General features: G+C 40.2%; 3 protein-coding genes across 5 annotated transcripts in view; 1 reads left to right on the top strand and 2 right to left on the bottom strand.

Moving 5' to 3' along the window:
• Positions 1-3,664: 3,664 nt before the first annotated feature.
• Positions 3,665-5,672, bottom strand: bag2 (BCL2 associated athanogene 2). The gene is made up of 3 exons (XM_036547389.1): positions 5,479-5,672; positions 4,491-4,600; positions 3,665-4,304 (listed from the first exon to the last, which is right to left on the bottom strand). Exons 1-3 carry the CDS (start codon positions 5,601-5,603, stop codon positions 3,910-3,912), a joined length of 630 nt encoding a protein of 209 aa, XP_036403282.1. The 5' UTR covers positions 5,604-5,672; the 3' UTR covers positions 3,665-3,909.
• An 802-nt stretch (positions 5,673-6,474) lies between these two features.
• On the bottom strand, positions 6,475-15,169 carry znf451 (zinc finger protein 451). Of its 3 annotated transcripts, none has more exons than XM_036546841.1 (12): positions 15,060-15,169; positions 14,144-14,220; positions 13,785-13,865; positions 13,453-13,566; positions 12,501-12,612; positions 12,134-12,284; positions 11,923-12,049; positions 10,983-11,142; positions 9,890-10,037; positions 7,564-9,029; positions 7,109-7,183; positions 6,475-6,635 (listed from the first exon to the last, which is right to left on the bottom strand). In XM_036546841.1, the coding sequence occupies exons 2-12, from the start codon at positions 14,198-14,200 to the stop codon at positions 6,523-6,525; spliced, it is 2,604 nt and encodes an 867-aa protein (XP_036402734.1). In that variant the 5' UTR covers positions 14,201-14,220; positions 15,060-15,169; the 3' UTR covers positions 6,475-6,522. The 3 variants fall into 3 exon arrangements, with proteins under 3 accessions (XP_036402734.1, XP_036402736.1, XP_036402735.1); XM_036546843.1 differs by lacking the exon at positions 15,060-15,169 and adding an exon at positions 14,773-14,815; XM_036546842.1 differs by lacking the exon at positions 15,060-15,169 and having other exon boundaries at positions 14,144-14,253.
• Positions 15,170-17,500: 2,331 nt separating this feature from the next.
• Positions 17,501-23,613, top strand: part of dst (dystonin) — a 168,405-nt gene continuing 162,292 nt past the window's right edge. Inside the window, 3 exon segments of the mRNA XM_036546201.1 lie at positions 17,501-17,681; positions 18,078-18,112; positions 18,637-18,822. Coding sequence (XP_036402094.1) covers positions 17,501-17,681; positions 18,078-18,112; positions 18,637-18,822 — 402 coding nt within the window.

The following is a 23,613-nucleotide window of genomic DNA, read 5'->3' as shown; positions in this document are numbered from 1 at the left end:
CACTAAAAGGCTGAGAGGAGGCCCTTTGCATTCCATAAGGAAATTGTTCCAAAATTGCCTTAATCCAGATGTGATGTGCACAGAGTATTGATGAAATAATATTTCTGCAATTCAAGTGTAACTAACTGGAAGCAATTATCCAAATTTACTTACAAATTATGATGAAAGCTTAGCGAAATCACGCAGCATAATACTTGTACTACCCACCCTACGGACATGGAGGTCCGAAGAGCTTAGTTGGAGTTTAGTTATTGGCTAATCCAACTGGTCTACTTGATTTGGAACAGGACAAATAGCTGTAAATTGGTGTAAACAAAAGGCCAGAATACGGCCATTTGTCTGTCCCCATTATCATTAAAGTCATACATATAAATTGGTAGGAAAAATGCTGGTATTTTGCATGGGATTATTCTGTGGATCCATAGTTAGTAGGTTACATTGAAAAAATTAACGCACTGATGAAACCCCCCTGAAAGACGTATTCTGAAGTTCTCTGTACATTTTTGTGCTTGAGTGAGGATATTCCATCCATGTCCCATATAACCAAAAAGACAGTGAGTTTTAGCATTTATGACACGTACGACTGAACAGTCCAACCAGAAGGACAACATTTGGGGGGGACAAATGCATGCATGTTTGAAAACGAAGCCCTTTCATTTTTCATTCGCATAGTTTATGGCAGCCAGGATAAAGTTCTTACTGGACCACACTAGCAGTGCAGGCAGTGATGACTTCAAGCCGTTTCTCTATGATGGTGTTACGAGAGGTGCTTCAGATCACAAGAGATATAAAGGCCTTTATGACATAATCTGCATGTTAAGCATGGAAATGTTCAGCAATGAGTCTGATTTTTGGGTTATGGTAAAAACCAGCAGGGAATAATGTTTTGGCCCAGCTCAGCTGCAGCCACTGACAGTCATGAGGCTTGAATGAAAGGTGATATTTAATACCTTGTCAGATGATGAGTATGGTAGACTGTGTGTTATATATACCAGGGGGAGCAAAGCCACGGTTAGATCCAGAGGTGGTCCACCAAAACTGGTGACATTGCAAAATTGCATCTGTCCCTGTGATGCTTTTTCTTTGGATATATATGCGGACAGACTGCTTGGATTCAGGGAGAGGCTGGAAAAAGTGAGAGGTTTTCTGCTTAGGGATTTCCAGGACGGGGTTGTTAAAGGAACAGTTTGTTCTTCCAAAAACTGTGTGTTCGTGAAGATTGAACTGCAGTGCACCGTTCCAAAAGAATCTTCAGGGGCTTTATAGGTCTGTGTCCTGGCAGTTTGCTGTCCTTTGAATGCTTACTTAGTATTCAGTATCTGCTGAGTGGGGTAATTGTGTGAAATTCTGTTTGCTTTTAGAACTGAGCAGATGAAGGTCTATTTGCCATGCAATACCAGAATGCCTTGTTCATGTTTACTTTTTATACAGGGCTTTCTTACTCTTTTTTCCCCCCTTCCCTTTTTAATCATTGTATAAGTGTCTCCTTGCCTGCTGATTGCCCTGGCCTTTTCCCCCTCATGCTTTTTAACATTGTATAACGGTGGTTTTTGACTACTGATAGCTTCCCCAAACACATACCTGCACGGTCCATATGTCAGTACATTCCTGGCAAAGGTTTTGATGCCATTTCCTGAAGAAATTACAGTTGAATGCTCTGTTCATTACTTGTAATATGTTTAACAAGTTGAATCTGGCCTTATCTTTTCTCTCTCACATAGGCCCATTCCTGACATGTATTGACTTTTTAAGAGGGACTTGGAGGAATGTCAGGCACCTATTGGATGTATATGCTCAAACACTTTTGTGAGCTAAAAGTGGTTTTCATCCGTAACATTCAAATATGGGGATACAGAAGAGTCCGTTGGAGGAGAGGAGATTTTTTTACTTTCTGTTGCTGCTTTGATTTTATTTTCATTATTTAATAAAACATAAGGTTTGTACCGAGTTACTATACATCCAGGTGTGCCACATGATGTCCCATCTGGCACCTTACTTTGTATCATCAGTCTGTTTGATGGTTGTGTAAGACATCAATAAAGAATGTATAGATTTCTGAGCACTTCTCTTGATATGTGCAGAACATTTGGTGGATTTTACACCCAGGGTAAATGTTTACTACATGAGGTAATGAGGAACCTCAACACCTGAAACAACACACCAGAAAAAACAATAGTCCACATTTTATTGTATGAAATATACAACATTTTAAAACCTTTTACAGTTATAGCAAGGTACTAAGGGACCAACATAGTCTCTGTGTGTGTGTTTTTACCAATACTTGTGTTTTTTGTGGTTTGTGTGTGTGAGTGCATCAGATAAGTATCTTATGAAACCATTTATCAGAAGTGAGGATATTCCAAAATTCCCCATAGCAGGACATACTGAAGATATGATTTAAAGCCATTTGTCAGTGCTTTTGGGTTAAATATCTAGATATAAACAATAGTCCCACTGAGGACAGTGCAACAACAAACTTAGATATTACAGTATTTCTCATACAGAAGAAATATAGAACATCTTGAGACCATACAGAGCTTTCTGTATGTCATGTTTACTTTCAGGTTGTGGTATTGGGCCTGTTGCTCAGACACAAGTAAATCACTTCACACTGGGCAGTGAAATTCCTTTGCCCTGGGCAAGTACCCTGTTACAGTACTGATGTATTTCACTCCTTCTCAAGTAAGTGACGAAAAGTGAGACATGCCATTGTCTAGATTACTGGGTGCATACAGAAAATGGCCAACACAGGCTATGTATATGCAGCAGATGTAGTGAAGCCTAGTGAGGCGTGGGATAGATGAGTATTTTCACACAGTATTTAGGTTAGTGTCTTCACAGTGTATGGATACATCAGTGTTTTCACACTCTTACCAGGAAAACAAGTCACATACTTTGTCAGTTATTCATTTCCTTATAAGCACAGTGTTTTAAATATAAAGTGGTATAAGTGTTAAAGGAGTTAGTACCAGAATGTTACAAGTTAAGTTCTTTGGTAGGGGCAATTCCATTATACCCTTGGGAAAGGTACTTAACCTGAATTGCTTCAATGAATATCCAACTATAAAAATGGATGACACTATGTAAACATGGAGGTGGGATAAATTCCCTTGAATAAGGCCTGTTTCAAGCATATATTTGGTGTTTGTATTCAGTTCAAATGTCATATTACTAGTTTACACAGAATCAGCTTGACATTATATCTGGGGAGGTATTAGTGTGGACCCCACTACTACAGGACTTGGAAGACCAACTTGCAAGTATTTTAACTAAAAGTTGCATATATTCATAAGACAATACAGTGATTATTGTAAAGTTATATCCAAATTGTATGTATTACTCAACTTTATCACAAAAGCTAAATTTTAAGGAATGGCATAGACCATGAGTTTAACCTCTGTATCACAATTAACCCTGAAATTGAATTCACTGTAGCTGCCCTTAAGGAGATGTCACTTTGGTCACTGCACACAAAGCTTATGACCACCTCTTTCTAGGCACATAGTGAAAACATACATCATGCTAAATGGAAGAAGATAACGCACCTGGCTGATTGAATCAGTGATTTGCCCCTTCACAGCAATATTGATACTGCATTACAAAAGGAGTTGATTTATCAGTGTAAATATCTGTATATTTGATGTCAGATATCAGATATTGTAGACATTTCCTTATATAACTGAAGATGACCTCATTTAATACTATAGAAACGAGGAGGGATGGGGGCAGGTTGAGCGGTCTATAAATGAAGAACCTTACTGAGCCAGACTGGAGGTTGTGCAATGCCACTGTACAGGCAGCTGACTCCTGCGATTAGGTGTCGTGGCAATCTGTACAAATAAAGTCCTTGGTTACAGTAGAATCAAGTGTGTAACGTCTCCAGCGAAAATCAGCATCGCGAATACAATATTATTTGCCATTGGCGCTGTTTAAGTCATCCACTTTTTGCTGATCCATCAGCTTGATTGTTTTTTCCGAGTTATCCATATTCCTGATTAAAGTCTCCAACCTCCTCTTGATTTTCTTCTGGTCCTCCAGAGCGCAGCTGATCACTATACTCTGGAATTTCTGATCGATGGGAACAGGCGGTGCATCGGTGACACACGCGGAGTGCAGAGCCATCAGCCGTTTCTTTGCGGCGTCCAGGTCGTCCAGCACTTTCGCCACGATTTCGTCAATGATAGACGTGGCTTTTCTCAGCGCCTCCTCCTGTTGAGAGTTTCGGATAGTTTCCACGGAAACTTCTACTGTAAGGGTACGCCCCAAAAGACGGTCAGCAGTTAAAGTGAGTTCCTCCCGTTCTCCTGTGGAAAAAGTCTTATGTGAGTAGTTGAACAATTTAGAAAGTGACAGGCAGATTCATTAACCTATTGATAAAGTCGATCATTTAAAGATGTTTTTAATTTATTGTAATTACTACAAAACACTGCCTATTCAATAAAGGCATTAAATGCCTGCAGGAGATTCATCTGTTTCGCCCTCAGACATACCATCACTGATGTTCCGCATTTCCTGACTATTCTTTATTGATTGAATCATTTCCAGCAAACTCTCCTTCTCCTGTTCCATTGCAGTTGCGGCTTCTCGCAACGCTTCCACCCTGTGGAAAAAACATGCAAGTTACGACGTATAATGCAGCTATTTTACAACAAATAACAGATTTAATGGTATTGGCCAGTTTGTTCAATGAATTGCCGTAAAAATTAACTTGTTAATTTCGAACTCTTCAGCGTATAGAGGTACTGGTTAATTAGAGGGAGAACAGGCTTTGCCCACAGCGACCCTGTGATGTAATCGAATGGTGCATTACACAAGAACATGAGAAGGTGGGGATCTATATGACACAACGTAAACTAGGCGAGATTGCATAGAAATAGACAACTGCTAAAAAGGGACGCAATCCAACTCCAAATTACTGAAAAACCGCCCACACCCTATGAACAAGTGCACTTAGCAGAATTATACGGGCAATAAATGCGCAACAGGCTTGATAGCTGGGAGTGGCACTATCACAAAACACACTATTATTACTTTGTAGATCAAAATGTAAAAGAGTAAGTAAATGAATATTAACTTGTGTTGCATATTAACTCATGTTTATCTTTTTAACTTCAAAGTTAAACATTCTTTAATAATTTCCCATCAATCAAAACACGTTCTTTAATTTATTCCCGTAAATCAGACAGCGGCCAACAAATCTATATTTGGAACTACACGTGCTGACCGTTCCAAAAACAGCTTTCGTTCTCTCGTCCTGTTACACATCTTTCGAACACGTGAGCTATACACTTTAAACAAGTCCTCATTTCTATAGCTATAGTGCGCTGAAAAACAACGAATAGGCTTATATGGAGTTGAATTGTGCAAATTATACACTGGTGTGTTTGCATTCAACAACTTTTTGCCATGGATCGGACTTTTCAGTATTTCATTAACAGCGATACTTTAACCATATGAACGAAATATCCGCAGCATTACCTAATTTCCAGCTGATCCAATCTGTCGAGTAACCGTCCGGAACGGTCTGCCATTGACAAGGTTCTGCTGAACTTGCTCGCCTTTCCGGCTTCATTCATTTTCGCCTGTATCTTTGCCTGAGCCATACCGGTTCAATCCGTGTATTACCCTGGAGACTCACAATTCCGTTAGACGCTGCACTTAGATACTCCCCGGAGTCATTTCTAGAGGTTTCTCGACAGACAGCGCCCCTGCGCAAACATCTCCAAACATGGGGTGGAACTTCCCCTGGTGTCATAACCGCCCCTTCGGACAAAATTGCTGAACACATATTTGGAATGCTGCCAATTCCAGATAGGGAACTTTGTTTTATACTGTACAACCACAAGTTTTTCAGTTCTAAGTTTTTTTTTTTTTTTTTACTATTCAACACAACTTAGGCAAATGAAAACAATACACAGAGAGTTTACACATTTTATTGAACATATATTGACAACAGTGCTCACTTTACACAATAAATGTTTCAATCATAGATCTCTTCAGCAGTTATTTAACATTGTTTAATATTTCTGGAAGGAAAGATAAAAGACATGGAAAAGAAAAAACATGGAAAGTTCCCTGAAATATCCAGGTCAGAAATCCTCAAGGCTTCTTTTGATAGCTTCCTCCATATCTGCAGAAGACCAAAGTAGATGGAAAAAGCAAAGAGTAATTCATCCAACGAGAAACATTATTGACGATTACATTGCTTTACATGCGGTTATATTCCAACCACCTTAGCCCCACAGCAGTCTTGAAATGTCCAAATGTAAACTCTCCATAAACTGATTTAAACATACCCAAACTGACGTCATTCTTCATGCATATATCGCTGGCAAAGAGAAATTCCTATTAAAAACCTACACAGATAGGAGTAAAATTTAACTAGTAAATTTTAAAATCTGCCATGTGCTCACAATGCAGTAGGAATGCCGTAGACTGAAATTCAAGCAGCATAAAAAACTGGGTAATGGGGTAACTGCCAAACTTAAAGATCTAAGGATTTCCTGTTTCCCACTAAAAATATTACCTAAAAGAAATGGAAATCAAACGTGACATACCTCTGTCTAACTCGGTCTGCTTCCTTGTCTCCTCCACACTCAAAGCCAAGGCGCGTTTCAAATCATCATCATATTCATCTGGAACACAAATGGATATATAACCACAGAAAAAACAAAAACAACGCCATCGGATACCATGTCTTAGTTTAGACTAGCAAAGGTCACTTTCCTGTCAACTGTGATTGTCAGAAAACAGTACTAATAATTAAAGCTATGTTAATGGTCACCCTGTGTGTCACTGTAGGAAAACACTACAAACACAAACAGGTGAGCTCACAGCATCTCATGCAGATTTGTGTTCTTCAACACTCCTGCTTTGTAGTTTGAAACTTTAGAGTGATTTTTTTTGAAAAATTGTTAAAAACTTTCCCTTAATTCTCTGCAATCACTGATCGTAGCAAGTAAAAAATAAGGGTTGCAGAAATGTGTTTGTCCAAGTTGGACAAACTGCAAGAGACATGTGATGACAGACTTCCTCCTCCTAAAATGGCTACTTGCAGGTTATCAGCAAACAAGTCAAATTGGAAGATGGATTGAAATTTTTGACTCACCTTTGTCTCCCTCCGTATTCCTCTGGGTCTCCTCTGAACTCAACGTAATACGTTTCACCTCCTCATATTCCACCGCTGGAAATAAATCATACTTAAACTATAAAACTGAGAATATAATGTATGATTTAAGGCAACGGGACATTGGCCACTATATAAAATACCTGTTTTTGTATCTGAATAACTTTAACCTGGGAAGGACTTTATCTTTGTAGATAACATCTGTGAGCTCACTGATCAATTCAGTAATTTAGCACAGGCTAATGAAGCAGACATTTTGGCCAACACTGAAATTATTTCAGCGTTAAAATCCTGACTTGCACCATGTTTTTAACATGGAGAAGGTGAACCATTGAGAAATGACCAACAATATGCCTAGAACTCTGAACATGGTCATTCAGGTGTCTTGGAGGGCAGACAGGATTATACATTTCTTTCGTCACACTGTGCAAACTTGCCATTAGTTTCCGGAGAGATCTCCTCTGCCTTCAGCACCTTCAGAATAGAAGCTGTATCCTTCACTTCCGCTCCCTTTCCCCTCAGGTGCACACAGGGCTCCAGAGGGCAGTGCTGGGAATGGTAGTGGGTGTGGAAGCTAGGCACATCAGAACAGCTCATTGGACAGGATCCACACGTCACCTCAAAACTTTTATCAACAGACGTGTGCTCATGCTGCATGTGGGCTTTCATCTGTATGTAGTATGGAGTCCGCAGGTTGCACGGAGAGCACACGTAGCTACACTGTCCTGAGCTGGCCAGCCGCTTCATGCACTGAGTGAAAACCGTCTTCCTCTGGGCCTTGTCCTTCTCGGTTGCCATACAGGGACATGGGTCCTTAACTGATGGGCCCGGCGTGTCCCCTTGAGACTCCTGATCCTCCTCCTCCATGCGGTAGTAGTCCCTGCTGTGGAGGCTCTGGTAGTGCAGCAGGAACTCTTCCTCCGTGTCCTGCTGCATGCTGTCGCAGAGGCCGCAGAAGTAGCGGAGCTCGGCCCGGCCCCCGTGCTCCCTCTCGCAGTGCCTGCGCAGGGTGGCCTCCTTGAAGAACTTCTGCCCGCACTGGCCGCAGAGGAACCTCTGGAAGCTGTGGCTGCCCACGTCCCCGCAGTGCTCCTGCACGGCCGCTTCGGAGTCAAAGAGGTCCTCACACATCCTGCAGAGCCACCTCTCAGCCCGTTTGGCGCGGGACGTCTGGGCAGCGGGGGCAGACTGACTTGCTTTTGCCTTAGCCGAGTGCTTTACGTGCGATGTACTGGTGGAGGCTGATCTGTGCTCTTCCTCTGTCACTTCCTGCTCACGGTAGAATGTGTGGCCATGGTGGGCGTCGCCCACATGTGACAGGATATCCTCCTGCCGGGGCATGTCCACCTGGCAACGTCGGCATCGGAAGAGGAAGTTTGAGAGGTGCGCCCCGCCGTGGAATCGACTCATATGCAGCCGGGCGATGGAGGCCTCTCCCATCTCCTTCCCACACACCCCACACTTGTGGAAGATCTGATTGGCTGCCAGGAGATGCTTGTGGGCGGTGGCCTCCTCAGGAAACTGAAGGCCGCACTCACAGACCCAGGCAACCCTCTCCGTCTGGTGTCTCTGCTTCTTTGCCGGGGATCCCACAAAACCATCTTTCTCTGTGTCTCTCTTCTGGGAGGGGGTTTGCGGGCTTGGACGCTTGGACCCCACCTTTGCCACCTTCTGCTGCGTGTTTAAGGTATCGTAGTAGTTACAGTAGTGCAGAACAGACTGCTCCATGGTGGTGAAGAGCTCCACCTCGTGTTGGGTCTTTTGTTTGTGCCTCTCCACCTGACCATCCTGGAAGAAGAGTCGGGTGCACTGGGAGCAGTGGCCAAGTGCTCGCAGCTGACTCATGACCTGAGCCACCGTTTGATCTGCCTCAGCTATGGCCCCACCCTGTCTGCAGTGCACACTGAGAAATACAAGAACAAGACAATACAATAAAACAGAAGAGAAAACACAGATAACTGGACAAAACCATGCAGCATTTAAGATTCTGAACTTCTCATCACCTACGAAATTTTGGCTCTGAAAGTCTAATGGCTCTGTCATCTCTACGTTAGTTGATATTTTTCCACTATCATGCCACACCATGAAATTCAGTAAAAAGGCTCATTTCAGATGTCTCCCCACTATCAAGCAGGAACTATGAAATGTCTAGCCCTGTGACTGTGGGGCAGAGTTGGGAAAAGCTTACTCCATAACAATGACATCATTGCCAATGAATGCAATGTCGATTTGCCAATTTGTGAGTTAATAACAACAAATACGATTGCCAGATGTCCAATGTCGTTTCTCCGTGCTGTTAAATTATATAGGTTATAACTACACAAATGATAACCAACCTGGGTTCACTTTTGTGAAGAACACTAGCCACTGCTGCACCTCCACATATAGTATAGGCCTATAAGGAAACAGTCCATATCCTTGCCTAATGAATTACAGCAGGCAAGCATTTCTGAGCCATCATTTTGCTAAGGATGTCCTCTATGGCAGTTCTATGGCAGAGATGCATGTCAACCTAAACAGAGAGGGTTTTGTGGTTTCTGCTCATCTGAAAATTGTCTGGGAATGCCATGGCATGCTCATGCAGAAAGGCTGTGTCTGAAGAGCAGAGTGCATTTGTGAAGTCAAATCAATCTATACAAAGTATAGTCATATTTACAGTTTTACACAAACTGTGCTGAGTTTGTTAATGTCAGTGTGACAGCATGAAAGTGCCTCAAACACACACACATACACATATGCACAAAAGCACACACTCCCACTTACTTGAAGTGTGCCCGGGCCTCCATATGTGAACTGAGCACTTTCCTGCAGGCTGTGCACCTGACGCAGAATGGCACATCTCTGCACAGTGCAATTAGGCGGTTCTTTGCATAGCGTGGAATAGGGATGGGATTGGCTAATGTCTTCATGTCTTCAGTCCAACCACAACAGAAACATGCACACAAATAACAACTTCTTAATCTCATATTTAGCCTGTTTCAATTCAAACAATTCAGTTTCTCACCCTTGTTTAAGAATGAAACGTCCACTTATAGCATTGTCTATGGAATAATAGGATTCAACTGCTAATGGGTTGGGTTTCTCAGGAGGCACAGCGTGCCTTAAAAGCGAGGACTGTTTGATTTAAGATTAATGAAAAAGGGCAAACAACTGCTGGGACTTTAAAAAATATTTCTTGGTGGGTGGAGGAAATAACTGTTAAACACAATCAATACCTCTTAATAGTATCAGGATGAAACACAATAGATCAGGCTACAGAATAGGCCTTATGAATGGTCAAATTCAGTTGTATATTGGAGTTATGGATCTAGAGTAACTATTGCCAGTTATGAATATGGAGTTGTAACCAGGAGGCTTTAGGTTCATGTCCCTATATGTATGACATGGAGATAGTGCCACTGTACCTCAACTGCTTCAGCAAATACTTAGCGTCATATATTAACAATATGTGGAAAAAAATCAGCTTTGAAAGCCTTGCAAGATTAGGACTTCTGCCAAGCAAATAATTACTCAACAAAAATGTACAACATACACCACAACATTACACTTGTGTTGTTTATCCATTGTGACTGATTGCTGTGACTGAATGTGTTGGCTCTGCAGACACCCTTGTTCAGGGGTGGCTTCCAAGGAGTCTGTACTGGAGCAAGTACGTTAAAACACCTTTACTCTGGGGTGGCAGCAAAGTGTGACGTACGATCCAGAACTGAATCCTTTACATCAGTTACGTCAGGAATCTGCAGGGCCACTCTGTCAAACCAGCTCACGTTTCCTTGTCCACCCCTGCTTCACACACTGGGCAGCAAGGGAAGGGCAGGGTTTTACAGTGGAGCAAAGGGCTGGATGCTGGGCTCACCGGTCATTTTGAGTGCCTGGCTGAAGTGATTCTTGGCTGACATGTGCTGCAGGCACTGGTCTCTGATGCTGAAGAGCAAGAAGCAGGAGGGACAGGCAAAGCACTGGATGAGCTGACAGGTGTGCGTGCTGACGTGGCCCTCGGCCTTGGCGGAGGCCACCTGCAGGGGAAGGGAGGGGGTATCATATTCATCCATTACAGACTGAACCCAGCTGGCTCAGGCTACTGCCCATCAGCCCCCCTCCTCCCGTGTTATCCTGATGCACATGACATCCATTTTGCCGGATTACTTCATCCCCCCCTGACAAATAAAGGAGAGAGCTGAAAGCTGCCCTCTACTGATTGTTCCATCATGCATCACAAACTCACAAAAAAACTTCCCAAACTCACAAAAAAAAACTCCCCAAACTCTGCTTGAGTGCTCCCCAGAAAATCATTACTGTTTGTTGTGTGCCACTGTTATTTGGCGGATTTCTTCTGAGAATGAAGAGCGCTTGGAATCTAATTTACATTTATATTCACATTGTGCTTATTGTTTCTTATTGATTAAGAAACAATAAGCACAATATGACTGTTTTAATTGTATTACTCCACCTACTGCATTGATACATTGTAAAACCGATCCATAGAATGTGAGCAAGGAGCAGGATACAGCCTCTTAAAAACAGGAAAATTTTTCAGCAAAAACAGGGCCATTTTGCCAGATCCCCTTTGGGTCTTTCTGCCATCTAGTGGTAGATCATAGGTGTTGACATTACTCTGGTGGGGCTTCTCACTAATGATTCAGGCTTGAGATGCATGTGTTTAACCCCACTTCAAGGGTTCCAGAAGAGTATTCCTATGGTTTGATAACCACTATGCAAGAAAAATTGAAACACTGAAAAGCCACATCTTGGTTCTAAAATTGCTACCATTTCTTGGAAATATCTATGTTCCTCACCTTTGACCTCTGGTGACCCTCCCATGACTCTTTGGTGTCAAATCGTTCAGAGCAGGCAACACAGGCATAGGATTCTGATGGGCCACCTTTCAGTAGGATGGTGGGGTCACATGGTGAGTGGTCAAACCTGCCCAAAAAAAAAAAATCATGAACACTGATGTCATAATGATCGAATGTTAGCTGTCATGCCTATATGAAAGAGCACGGTCACCTTTTCAAGTGGCCCTCCAGGAGGAGAACACTGTCGTATACTCGGCCGCAGTTGACAACAGGACAGGCGTGTGTTGAGGATTGGTTGGTGGGACAAGGGGCGGACCTTCGCCCCCTCCTGTAGCCAGTGTGGAGTACACCTGGTCTTAGTCCTGCCACAAGCAGAAGTAACCAAAAGTGATGGCCTTTTCCACAACAGTGTCAGAGCTTGTGCAACTGTAATCATGTAGGCTAGCTTCATATTCAAGATTATAAAAAAAAAAAAAAATGAGACAGAGTTACAGACTGACACTGTCCCATTCATGCTTTGACATCATTTCCCCTCACCACGGTGCACCGCCCCACTCTCCCATAAGCAGGCTAATTACCCGGCATTTTTAACCACATGTCCACACAGTGCTTGGCATCACGGCTCTCTCCATTGCTCCGGCTGAAAGCCAATTCCTGACGGCCATGAGCTTGCTGGGTAACCATCTTCTCCTGAAACAAACAATGAAGGGTCACTGGAAGAGAAGAGACTGAAGAGAATTAAATGACTCCTGGGCACTGTCTGGTGCTAAAAAGGAGTTTTCATAAATACTGACACTGCTTAAACCACAGACATATTTTCTGGTTTTGGGAGTGAAGTATGCAGGAACTCTTCCACTCACAACTACACTATGGGGTTTCCTTATACCCAGCACCTATGACGTTCCTCTGGATATGAAAATATCTCATTTCCTTAATTGGACAAAGACAAAATATGGTTGAACACTGAACAAAGCTAAAAAGAAAAAAACGTCCAGATTGAGTGGCTCGCTCACACAGGCACCATGTCCCAGGTTCAACCCCAGCGGCAGCATCAGCTGACAATGACCTAGAGCCCAGCGCAGTGGGAAAAATGGCTTTGTTCCAACGGATAAGGGTGGGTTCATCGGCAGGTTTTCATGGCCTCGCATTTTCAACGCGCATTAGCAGAGGATAAATGAAAAGTAACTCAAGTGATCTTTAATGTTAAATGACACATTAACACATTTACTCCTCCAACATTGCAATGTGTAATCATTCATCTCTTGGTGTGAAATGGTGCATTTCAGCATGTCACCTGCAAATTGTGAATTTAAAAACACGACAAATGGGATTCCTTCAAAATTGTTAATAAAGACATACTTTTGTTAAATAAAATGCAACAATAATTCACTAAGAAATACAGACTTATGGAGGGCTGTCATTTTCAAAGTGAATTATGGACTGTGCATATTTGTAAATTTATGGGACTGGGGTTAAATGGTTTGGTATTGTCCCTCCAGCATTTACAATTAACCAACTGGGTAACCTTACCTTAAAAGCTTTGCACTTTTCTGCTCTTTCCTTTTTCTCTACAGCAACTTGGCGAGCCAATCTGTCAAGAGTTGATGCAACTTTGGCCTTCTGCCTGTCCACCTGGTCCTCTATCTGCACACACACATGACCACACAAAACAGAGATCAACAACAATATTCACTGGCTTAACATTACATATAAAAGAAAATGGCGTATTCACAGTGGGCAAATTCAATGTAGTAGTTTACATTACATTAACTGCTAGGCAGGATTCGCTACTCCACAACCTGTACCCCGCTGAACTAACCGTCACCCATTCAAAGATTTACGTCACTCAATCTCACACTCACCGTCTCTGAAACGGGTGTGTCTCCATCTTCTCCATCACTCAGCAAGTCAATGTATTCAAGTACAGGTCTGAGAGGACCCTCCTATAATTTGTTTTACATGGGAAACAGATAATGAAGTGATGACAAAATTTTCTGCAAAAAATCCTGCCTGACATTGTAACGTAGTGCCCTGAAATGAGGGCACTGATGTAAAATCAGCCTCCGTCTTCAACTAAGCCAATAAATTTGCTTGTTCTGTCAGTAACAAGAAATGGAATTATTTTGTGTCATTCTGTAAAGCTATAAGGTCCATGTAAGGTTACTGTATATGTTGCTAAAATAATATCAGCCCTACTTTCAGAGGGACACGAATGACTTACAGAAACAAACTCCACCTCATCCTCGGCCTCATCTGTAGCAGCTGAGGAAGCCATCATCCATCAATCATCCAGTCTCACTGGAAAATGTTGTATCAAAGACATAAGTGACAAATCCTAGAATATTTAAAACAAAGCAATATATACATTTAATATACGAGGTTATACAATATGGGTCATTTTGTGTTGAAGTAACCCGATTTGCATGCCCATCTGAAATTTGGTGCATACATTGTCCTATGCAGGAAAGCAACACTGCACAATATTTCCACATCTCAAACATTTCTGAGATGTCATTTTGGGGGGTTTCAGATCACGGTTTAATATGTATTCACATACACACTGGTACATATTACGTGCATATAAACACACATCATTTAACAGGCCGAACACCGTTGTTTTGGTAGCGGTTAGTTTGCTAGCGACCAGACAGCAAAGAAATGTCGTTTCATTCTGCAGAGAATACGCAGATCTAGCTAGCAATGTACTTTCCACATTAAGTTACACGATAAGTTACCCAGCTAAGTACGTAGCTGGTTAACTAATAAATTAGCAAGCTAACGTAAATGTTAGCTATATAACAAACAAGGACAGTAAAATCAGCGTATGAAATCAAATCACAGGTTTCTTACATCTCTCATGCCTTTAACGTCAAACAGCTGGCAGCTAGCTAACATTAACTAAGGCAGAAGTTAGCCTACAGCTAGATAGCTAACGTTTGCTAACTGACCAGCTAACTAACATCACGAATAAAATCACTACAGCTACAGGGGGTGCTGCATTCTTGAGTAAACTGTCGCGTTAGCAAGCTGGTGATAGCTACATTAACGTACATAGCCAACAGGAGAGCTAAATACAAACAAATATTTAACTTTCAGAAATCAACACTAAAAATGCTAATGACGGCCAGACACTTTACCTTAAGCTTCCGTCTGCATGGTGTGCCGCGAAAATGAGCAAAGCAGTTTAGCTCAGTCCCCCCAAACAACGCTTTGATCCCTGGGAAATGGTGTCTAACGGCAAGACGGTGGAGTGTTCTCGTTGAACAAGCGACTGTGTCCGTGAGTTAAATTTACGTCAGAAGATAATTGTGCAGCTATGATTGCTGCTCGCAAAATAACATTAAACCAATTACTATACCTTAAGTGCATCTGGTCAAAGGCCCATTCACATTAGCCTGTTGCTGCACGTTGTGTAGTAGTAGTAGTAGTAGTAATAATAATAATAATAATAATGTAAAAGAAAAAAACACAGTAGTAAGAAGACAATACATGCATTAAGAAAGTTAAACATACAGTAAAATCAATCCAAATCCATTAATATACTCATAATAAAACAAATAGGGCCTATATTAGTCACAAGGCATCCTAAACAAGTTTTCATCTGTTTTAAAGGTGTCAAGTGATGGTTTAAATCTAATATAGTGTGTGTAAAGTGGCCCACAGCTTTATGATGTGAAAGCAAAAAGCTACCTCTCTACTTCTTGACTTACTGTTGGAATGCTAAGCAAGTCACCACTTGAGAATCTTAGAGTTCAGTCTGAGACATATTAAGATAAGCAGTTAGTCATGCACTTTGATAATTCAATTTAGTTCTTTAAAGACAAATAAAATAACTGTAAAGCTGACTCTAAAAGACACATATAGCCAATGCAGGGCAGAGGAAATGTGAGCTCTGATTTTTGTCCTGGGCAATGTTCTTGCTGCTGCATTCTGAACAAGCTGCAGTTTATCAATTGACTTCACAATGAAAAATATGCATATATCAATCTCTCCAGGAATGAGAAAAAATGTCTTCCTCTGGCAATATTTTGCAACTGAAAAAAACAGTTCTAGTCATAGCATTATATACATGAGACCTCTTAGTTCTTTATTTCAGGTTTACAAAAAAGAAAAGATTAGAATTGATCTCTGTATAGAACTCCTCCTCTAGTATCAGCCATCTTATATACACAGTCACCTATGATGATGTCAAATTGCCTCAAGTATGATACAAACCAATTGCCCAGAAAGGGCAACCCAGGTTTCAATGGGATGTATTAGTGTTTTGTGGTCTTCAGTGTCAAACTCTGCACTGCAGCCTAAAACAAAAGAACTGATATATTATTTGCATCAATGCTCAGTCTTAAGTTATATACCATACCTTCATCAGAGCAGTGTCAATACTGTTATTTGAATAAAAATCAGACTGGAAATCATCAGATTTCCTATTTCATTTAGGAAGCTATTTAGTTGTGAGAATACTATTTTTTTACTTAGGAAATGGAGGCTGGATATGGGTGTAATATTACTGAGAACAGAATTTTAAAATGTCCTTCTTAACAATTTAGGCTTCACTACAGCAGTTTTCAGAACATCACAAAATGACCAGTGGAACTTTCAGCAAAATGCCTATATTAACACCCGGGGAGGATGTGGTGGGGCAGCCTAAAACTAGAACTGGTAGGCTGAATGTAACAAGCATGTACAGATTTTGGAATATAATCCGCATGAATGATCTTCACATCACCAGTCAGAAATTTCGGCTGCAAACCGAATAAAGACAAGGAGCTGAGACTCAGACAGCATGACGGAAGAAAAAACAAGCTAGGTAACATGGTATGGCGTAACACTTAAAGCCTATTTAAACAAGATGACAGCATATTCTGCATTTTTGCTCACCATGTATATTGTGTGAACCTTTACATTACAGCAGCACTACGTGTACAGTAAATGGACAGTAGGCGACTGCATTACAATACCTTGGAAAGAGCTGTTCATACGAACATGGTATTGTGCCAACCAGTCGCCCTTGCCATAGAACACACCACGGACTGAAGCTGTCATGTCTTCGGTAATTTTGAAACAAGCATTTTCAAAATACCATGCTTTATTCATTGACGTCTGCACTGCAGAGCGAGAACCAGGCCAGGATAAGGACGTACACAAATCGTGATTGAGTTCATATTTCGCCTGATGAGGATGTGGACGATATGCCTATTGTTACTTGCTAAAATGACATAACGTGAACGTTTTTATCTAACATTCTGGGTGATTTTGGTTACACTAGTGGGGATACGAGTTCGGGCTTGACACCTTTAAATTTCTCCCTCCTCGCCTGCTGCAGGTTTGCTGAGCTCAGTTGCAGATGCTCGTATTCCCCTGCATACGCTGTAAAAAAAAACGCTGCTTCTGCTATAGTGCTGAGTCATGGATAGTCGGCTTACATTATTTAAATCAATACACTTCAAGGGTAGTCTGTAGATTCTGGCTCTAGTGAAACGAGTTCCCATGTTCGCGCGAACATATGTATTTTATATTTAGAGCAAAGCCGTGGCGGTGATCAGCGCGCAGTGGCGACTGCCCTACATCGCATCTTACGATGATAGCTGCGGCGTTTTTGGTGTTGCTGAGACCGTATAGTATTCAATGTGTACTCTTATTATTGTTACTTCTTCTGGGAACAATCGCTACAATTTTATTTTTCTGCTGTTGGCACCGTAAGCTCCGTAGTGGGAAACATCCCATAAAATCGGTGCTTTCAGGACGCTCAAGGAGTCGTGGTGAGTACACCTCCATTGACAGCGACGCGATGATCCACCCTTGCAAATGCCATTTTAGTCGTTTTTTTCCTCTCGTTTTCACAGTATGACCTATTTAGAATTTAACTGCACCTCGTTCTAGTTTAATGTTCCGCTTGTGATACTCGGAACGCGATTGGAAACGACTGCTTAAACCAGGACTGCGGCAGGCACATCCCCGCTAAGATAGCGATTGACTAAGAATGATACTGTTATTGATTTAAATAACATTTCTTAGTTTATGCTTACATTCTCTCACTAGAAACAACATAATAATAATTATGAACACGATTCAGTTTGATTTTAGCAGTTTTCATAACTGTCTTGCGCACATATACCCCATGAAAGATATGTTAGAAGACTTCTCGTTTGTTCCAGAAGCTGGTTTCCGGACGCATCATTTTCGATCAGAGGTAAATAATACTCTTTTTTGTATTTCAAGGTCATGGTAAGTAGCCAGCGTAGTCTTCCCATTATTTCTTTGATAAGGTTAGAACACAGAAGTTCTCCGTGTTGAAACGAAGTTGGATGCTGTACTTTTCCGTGCTTGTGTGAGAAAACGCAGATGTTACTTTGAAATGCGCATTGCGCATGTGTGATCAATAAATAATGTAAGACTCAGTGTAATCTTCATGATAGAAAAATACTTTCAATCCAGCTAACAGTTAAAACAGTGTAGTGCATATTTGCAGTACCATATTTTTCGTCTTGTCATGTGCAAATAATCCACAATTTTATCGATAACTCATTATACATCCACCTGGCTGTATCTTAACTTTAGATAGTTGCAGTAAATGTTATATAGTTAAGTAATTTCCTTTTACTAATGAATACAAAGATAGTTTTAGATGCAGACATAATATATTGCGTCATTCTTGCTCAGACTGGGCCACTGCATCCTTCCCCGACTCTCTTTCGATGTGTCATGTTTTAACAGGGTTACAGACATAGCCCTCGCCATGCCAGGAGGAGCGCACGAGTTCGAGTCGCAGAGGAGAGCAAGCCACTCGTGGAAATTCCCGAAAGTGACCAAGAAGCCTCAGCTCTGAGGAAACGCAAAGTAAAGAAGAGAGTCCAGCCGGAATTTTATCACTCAGTGCAGGTCACCCCTACACGCAAACCCGTAGGTATTCTTGCAATGGTTATTTTGTTTAGATTCATATCCAATAAGCAGATCACGTTCAACTGTACTGAGAGGGATGATGGTGATGACAACTGCTCCCATTATTATTATAAGTAGTATTAATAGTAGTAATAGTATTAGTGATGCTAGAATTATAGCCTATTGTTTATTCACATCACTAGAATTTAGCTGAAGTTGATGGGGTTGTGAGTACATCATAATGAGAACACCTTAAGTTAAAGATAGTTAAACACAAAACATTCTTATTTTTTAAAAAATGTTTTCCCTTACTCATGATACAAATATCTCATGTTTGCCAAGGTCAGATGGAAATGACTTGGAAATGATTATCAGAGGTTTACAGATATTATACAGGGTTTTAAATGCCCCTTGCCTCCCACTAACACATAAAAAACAAATTTCTCAGAAATCTACATCCAATGAAATTTTTGGGCTGTTTTATTACAGAAGCCTGCCACCAGATATCTGCAGCATCCGTTAATTATTAATGCTACTTATAAAATGGTTCAGTCTCTTGCTGGATGAAAGGGTGGGTTAGCACACTTGATTTCACTAAGTGTCCCGTAAAATCTTAACAAGACAGTCTTGGTGCAGCCTAACTAAAGAAGGTATTACATCCATGATTACAGAAGATGTATGTTTTTTCCTGCTAAAGTAACACAGTGACATTTCTAAAACATTTTTCTAAGATTTAATATTGTTTCACAACAGTTCAAAGCAGTATGACATACTGTATCAACTGTGTGTATACATTGCATAGGTTATAGATGCAATATACCTCTGTAGAGATCGGTAACTGAGGTTTAATGAACACAATGAGCTGTTGAATTTAAATGGTGTTGCACTGCAAATAATGTCTGTCATTAGGTCATCACAACAAAACATGACTTATGAGAGCTCAGCAGGACATGAAAGCAAGGTCACACAGATAATTACATCCTGGATTGCCCATCAAGCTAGCCTGATCAGATGTGCTACATAGCCACAGCCCAAGATAACTGAATACTAAAAACTGCTACTAAAAAGAAGGGCATCAGAAGCGCGGGGAATAAACAAGCAATCTTACGCTGCCCAGGGAGTGTTCAAAACAGGCACTGATAAATATGCACAGTTCAAATGTAATATAAATGCTCAATATAAATCAGGGATATGTAAGGCGGCACTACTAGTATGAGAACATTTCCATGTAAGAGAATTTAATATTTCTTACATTATATTGCTCTTATATTGTTCCGCTGTATAATGTTTATGTCTATGAATTGATTTTCATTTAATGGTATTCTCATTTAAATGCAACACCACTGGAGTTACACACACAAAGTTCAAAAGATACTTGTTTCCAAGTATCTTGGAAGTATCTTGTTTATTAATTAATTAATAGAAATCTTTCTATTATGCTCCTAAAACTAAATATAGTATGATGTACTATACATTATTCTATATTAATACGTTATTCTATATTAATTCTATATCAGTTATACTATTCAAGTATAATGTAATAAATATGTTTTACAGTGATTTCTGGGTATGAAATAAAAACATTTTAAATTTTCTTTTCACTTTGAAAGGATTACATTTCTGAGTATACTTGAGTAAGTGTCCTTTCTGTCTGAGGATTTGAAGGGCCCCCCATCATGACAGTCAAGCCGCTTTCAATATGTTCCAGTCTGTTCTTTTTGACTTAACCTTGGCTTAACTTATTTGTTCTATTTTAATGTCTTGACCTTGTTCATTATTTAATCTTAAACCTCGTGAGTAAGTATGTTTTAAATTAATACTTCACAGTACTGTACATGAACAAGGACAGCAGATATTATCATTGAAGTTTTAAGCAACAGAACATGATGTATATGATGTATGTGTATATATATATATCTCCATGGCTTGTCTTTGGCTGATGGACAGCCTATACTGAAGCATATATAGACGAAAGAAGTATTACTTCTGGCAAAAATTAAAATGGGTCCTGAACTGTTCATAGTGATCTCAACCCATAGAGCTTCAGGAGCAGTACCACACCTACAGGTGAACTGGATACATAAATCATGCATTTACATCCCTCAAAAGTCCTTACAAGAACCTTATCACAACGTGGATGGATACTTTTGGATACTTGGATATTTTTAGTTTTCATTTGTGTGAACTGAGATTTATTTAAAAGGGAACATCAAAAGAGGACCTAGTCTTGAAACTGCAGGTGCATTGTGAAAACATGAAGGATTGGATATATTGTGATATTACTTGGTTAAAAATTTAACATACATATTGTGTAAGAGTAATTTTTGCCACATTTCCCATGTCTATCTGAGCACATTTTCATCTGGAAAATGGTAAACAGCATTATATGTTCTCAATTCAGGTATTGCCTTTCTCTGTCACCATTATGATTTCCAGTATTTCTATTTATTTTCAGTTTGAGAAGGCTGTTTTAGAAAACCATTTTACTGACCACAGTTGGTCATGTGGATTTTCAGAAGTGCTGTCTGTTCCAGTGAACCCACAGCATTTTGAATAAACTGCAGCTTTAAGGGCGAGGCTGCAGTAGCCAGTACGTAAATGCGGTGTGGGATAAATCTGTGAGAGTAATCGGTCATTGTGCCACAGTGAAATGCTGAAGCGATTCCACGCTCATGTTTCTGTTCACAAAATAGCTGTTATCCATCTTTTCATTTGCTTTTTTATTCTTAGTTTCATTTGATATGGTAAGATAATATCAAATCACACCCCCTTGGACAAAAGACAAGATCGATGCAGGGCTCTGGATAAAAGACATTTTCTCTGTTTTCCAGTTTAATAATAATCCATCCTAATGTGATGTTCTTTTTATCCAGATATCCAGGATAATCTGAAATTTGCCTGTTTCATAATACAGTAAAATAACTACAAATAATTTTTGACAGACAGTAATATCTATTATAGTGTTTTAGAGTTCCTAGGAGGCCATGCCTTCCCCAACTTCTGCAGAAATAAAAATCCCATTGTATGTGAATACGTCTAGTAGTATTACTTAGGTTGATTGGACCATCTTTCTAATCTGAAAGGCCTAGATTATATCCACTCAGAATGCTGTTGACTTGAATTGAAATAAAACAGGTGATACTGTTTGACTGTGACTGGAAGCAGCAGCCCTAGATGGTATTGTCCCTCATTCACTCACCAATGGACACTGCAATAATTATGTGCCATTATGTAGCCATTAGGGGCATACAAGGGTAAAAATAGCAGTGGAAGCCCTTTGTTCAGTGCTACAAACAATTATTAACTTAATTTTTGTTATTCCAAGTTAAGAACAAGGCAGTCAATGGATAGACTGAGGCTTGGCTGCAGAGTGATAGTAGGAAAACACTGTCAAGTCATACTGTTTTCATGAATGGCGTCTCTGACTATCTCATCATTTTATTTCAGTCTTAATTTCAAACGGGATGAATACAAACACATTTGTATCACTACCCATTATTAAATTGTTCATATATTTATACTGGATCATTTACTAGAGTGTATTTATATACATAAAACACAGTACATAATTGTGTTTTCAAGTACATCAGCATAGCAAAAGTTATTGTGCATCATGATGCATTAGATCATACTGACATGGTTTTTAATAGCACAATGGCAGTTATGCCTGCAGTATTTGATAAACAGGATATAGCCAAAGTGAATGTGCATGTGTGCATTAGGGTGTGTCTGAGTTCATCCGCTTCATCCGCTTCTCACTGCCCTCTGTTGGGCTCCGGCCTTTTTTTTTGAATGACCTTGAACAGAACACTCTATGTCTGGAATGAAGAATTACTCCATTTTCAGAAGTGAGAAAATAATGTGGAATATTGTTTCACAGCCTTGGTGTAATACATTTTAACAGTTATTTTGCAGTTTCAACAAGAGAATAGTCACTAACGTCATATGAGGCAGCACTACAGCCATCCCTTTTTTTTTCCAAACATTTGCTTGCCTGCAAACTGCTGATTGGTCTGTAAAAAGCTGTTCCATTCCAATACATACACACAGGATTTGAATAAATGACCACATTTTTTATGATCTTAGTTTGAAATGTTTATCTGTCTAAATAATTATGAATTCTGTTTTCCTTTTTTTTTACTCCAGTATTCACGCAAATATATTGACTCTACTACTGGGCTCTGATACAGTGTTGCAATGTGTCATGTTGTCAAGGCAGGCAGTCCTCTCAGAAGTATTGGGAGTGTTGTATCAATGTTTTCCTAACCAAGCCCACATGACTGATATGTAGTGCTGCAACAGTATTAGTAAATGAGTCCATTGCTTGAAGAAGCTGGATTCAGGTGCTACTGGGGTCTAGTTGTATGTCCCCTCCTGATCTGGTGTACACATTCTCCCTTTGGAGAGAACCTGATAGGGCAACTTTGTCACAACTTTGCTTTTTCAGTCAGACAACTAAATAAACAAAATGCATATTTCAAAGAGTTAGAGTAGAGGAAGCCTATGCATGCATGTTTTTTTTTACTCTGCACTCTTAATTTGTTGGATTTGATGGAGATTCTCATGAATTATGTATTTAAGCATTCATCCTTCCATTATTCTTACATGATTATTCTTCCATTATTATCTGATTTTGCCTTATGTTGGTTGCATTAACCAATGAACATGAACTTTTTCTTTGTCAGTTGTGTACTTATATAAATGATGTTTGATGCTGCAAAGGACAGTCAAGGATGCAAGACATAAATAAATAGTCATAAGTCATAAATACATGCCCTACAAACACTAATAGAATTAGATCCCTCTGATGTC

This window comes from Megalops cyprinoides, chromosome 15, assembly GCF_013368585.1.
Source record: "Megalops cyprinoides isolate fMegCyp1 chromosome 15, fMegCyp1.pri, whole genome shotgun sequence".
Lineage (NCBI taxonomy): Eukaryota > Metazoa > Chordata > Actinopteri > Elopiformes > Megalopidae > Megalops > Megalops cyprinoides.
This window is presented reverse-complemented; position numbering and strand designations above follow the sequence as displayed.

Excerpts from the sequence above, each read along its gene's own strand:
- bag2 (XM_036547389.1), bottom strand. The coding sequence starts at position 5,603 with ATGGCTCAGGCAAAGATACAGGCGAAAATGAATGAAGCCGGAAAGGCG. Across the intron at positions 4,601-5,478 it reads TTGGATCAGCTGGAAATTAG|GGTGGAAGCGTTGCGAGAAG; the intron begins GTAATGCTGCGG and ends TTTTTTCCACAG. Across the intron at positions 4,305-4,490 it reads AATGCGGAACATCAGTGATG|GAGAACGGGAGGAACTCACT; the intron begins GTATGTCTGAGG and ends CTTTTTCCACAG.
- znf451 (XM_036546841.1), bottom strand. The coding sequence starts at position 14,200 with ATGATGGCTTCCTCAGCTGCTACAGATGAGGCCGAGGATGAGGTGGAG. Across the intron at positions 13,567-13,784 it reads ACACACCCGTTTCAGAGACG|ATAGAGGACCAGGTGGACAG; the intron begins GTGAGTGTGAGA and ends GTGTGTGTGCAG. Across the intron at positions 11,143-11,922 it reads AGGGTCACCAGAGGTCAAAG|GTGGCCTCCGCCAAGGCCGA; the intron begins GTGAGGAACATA and ends CTTCCCCTGCAG.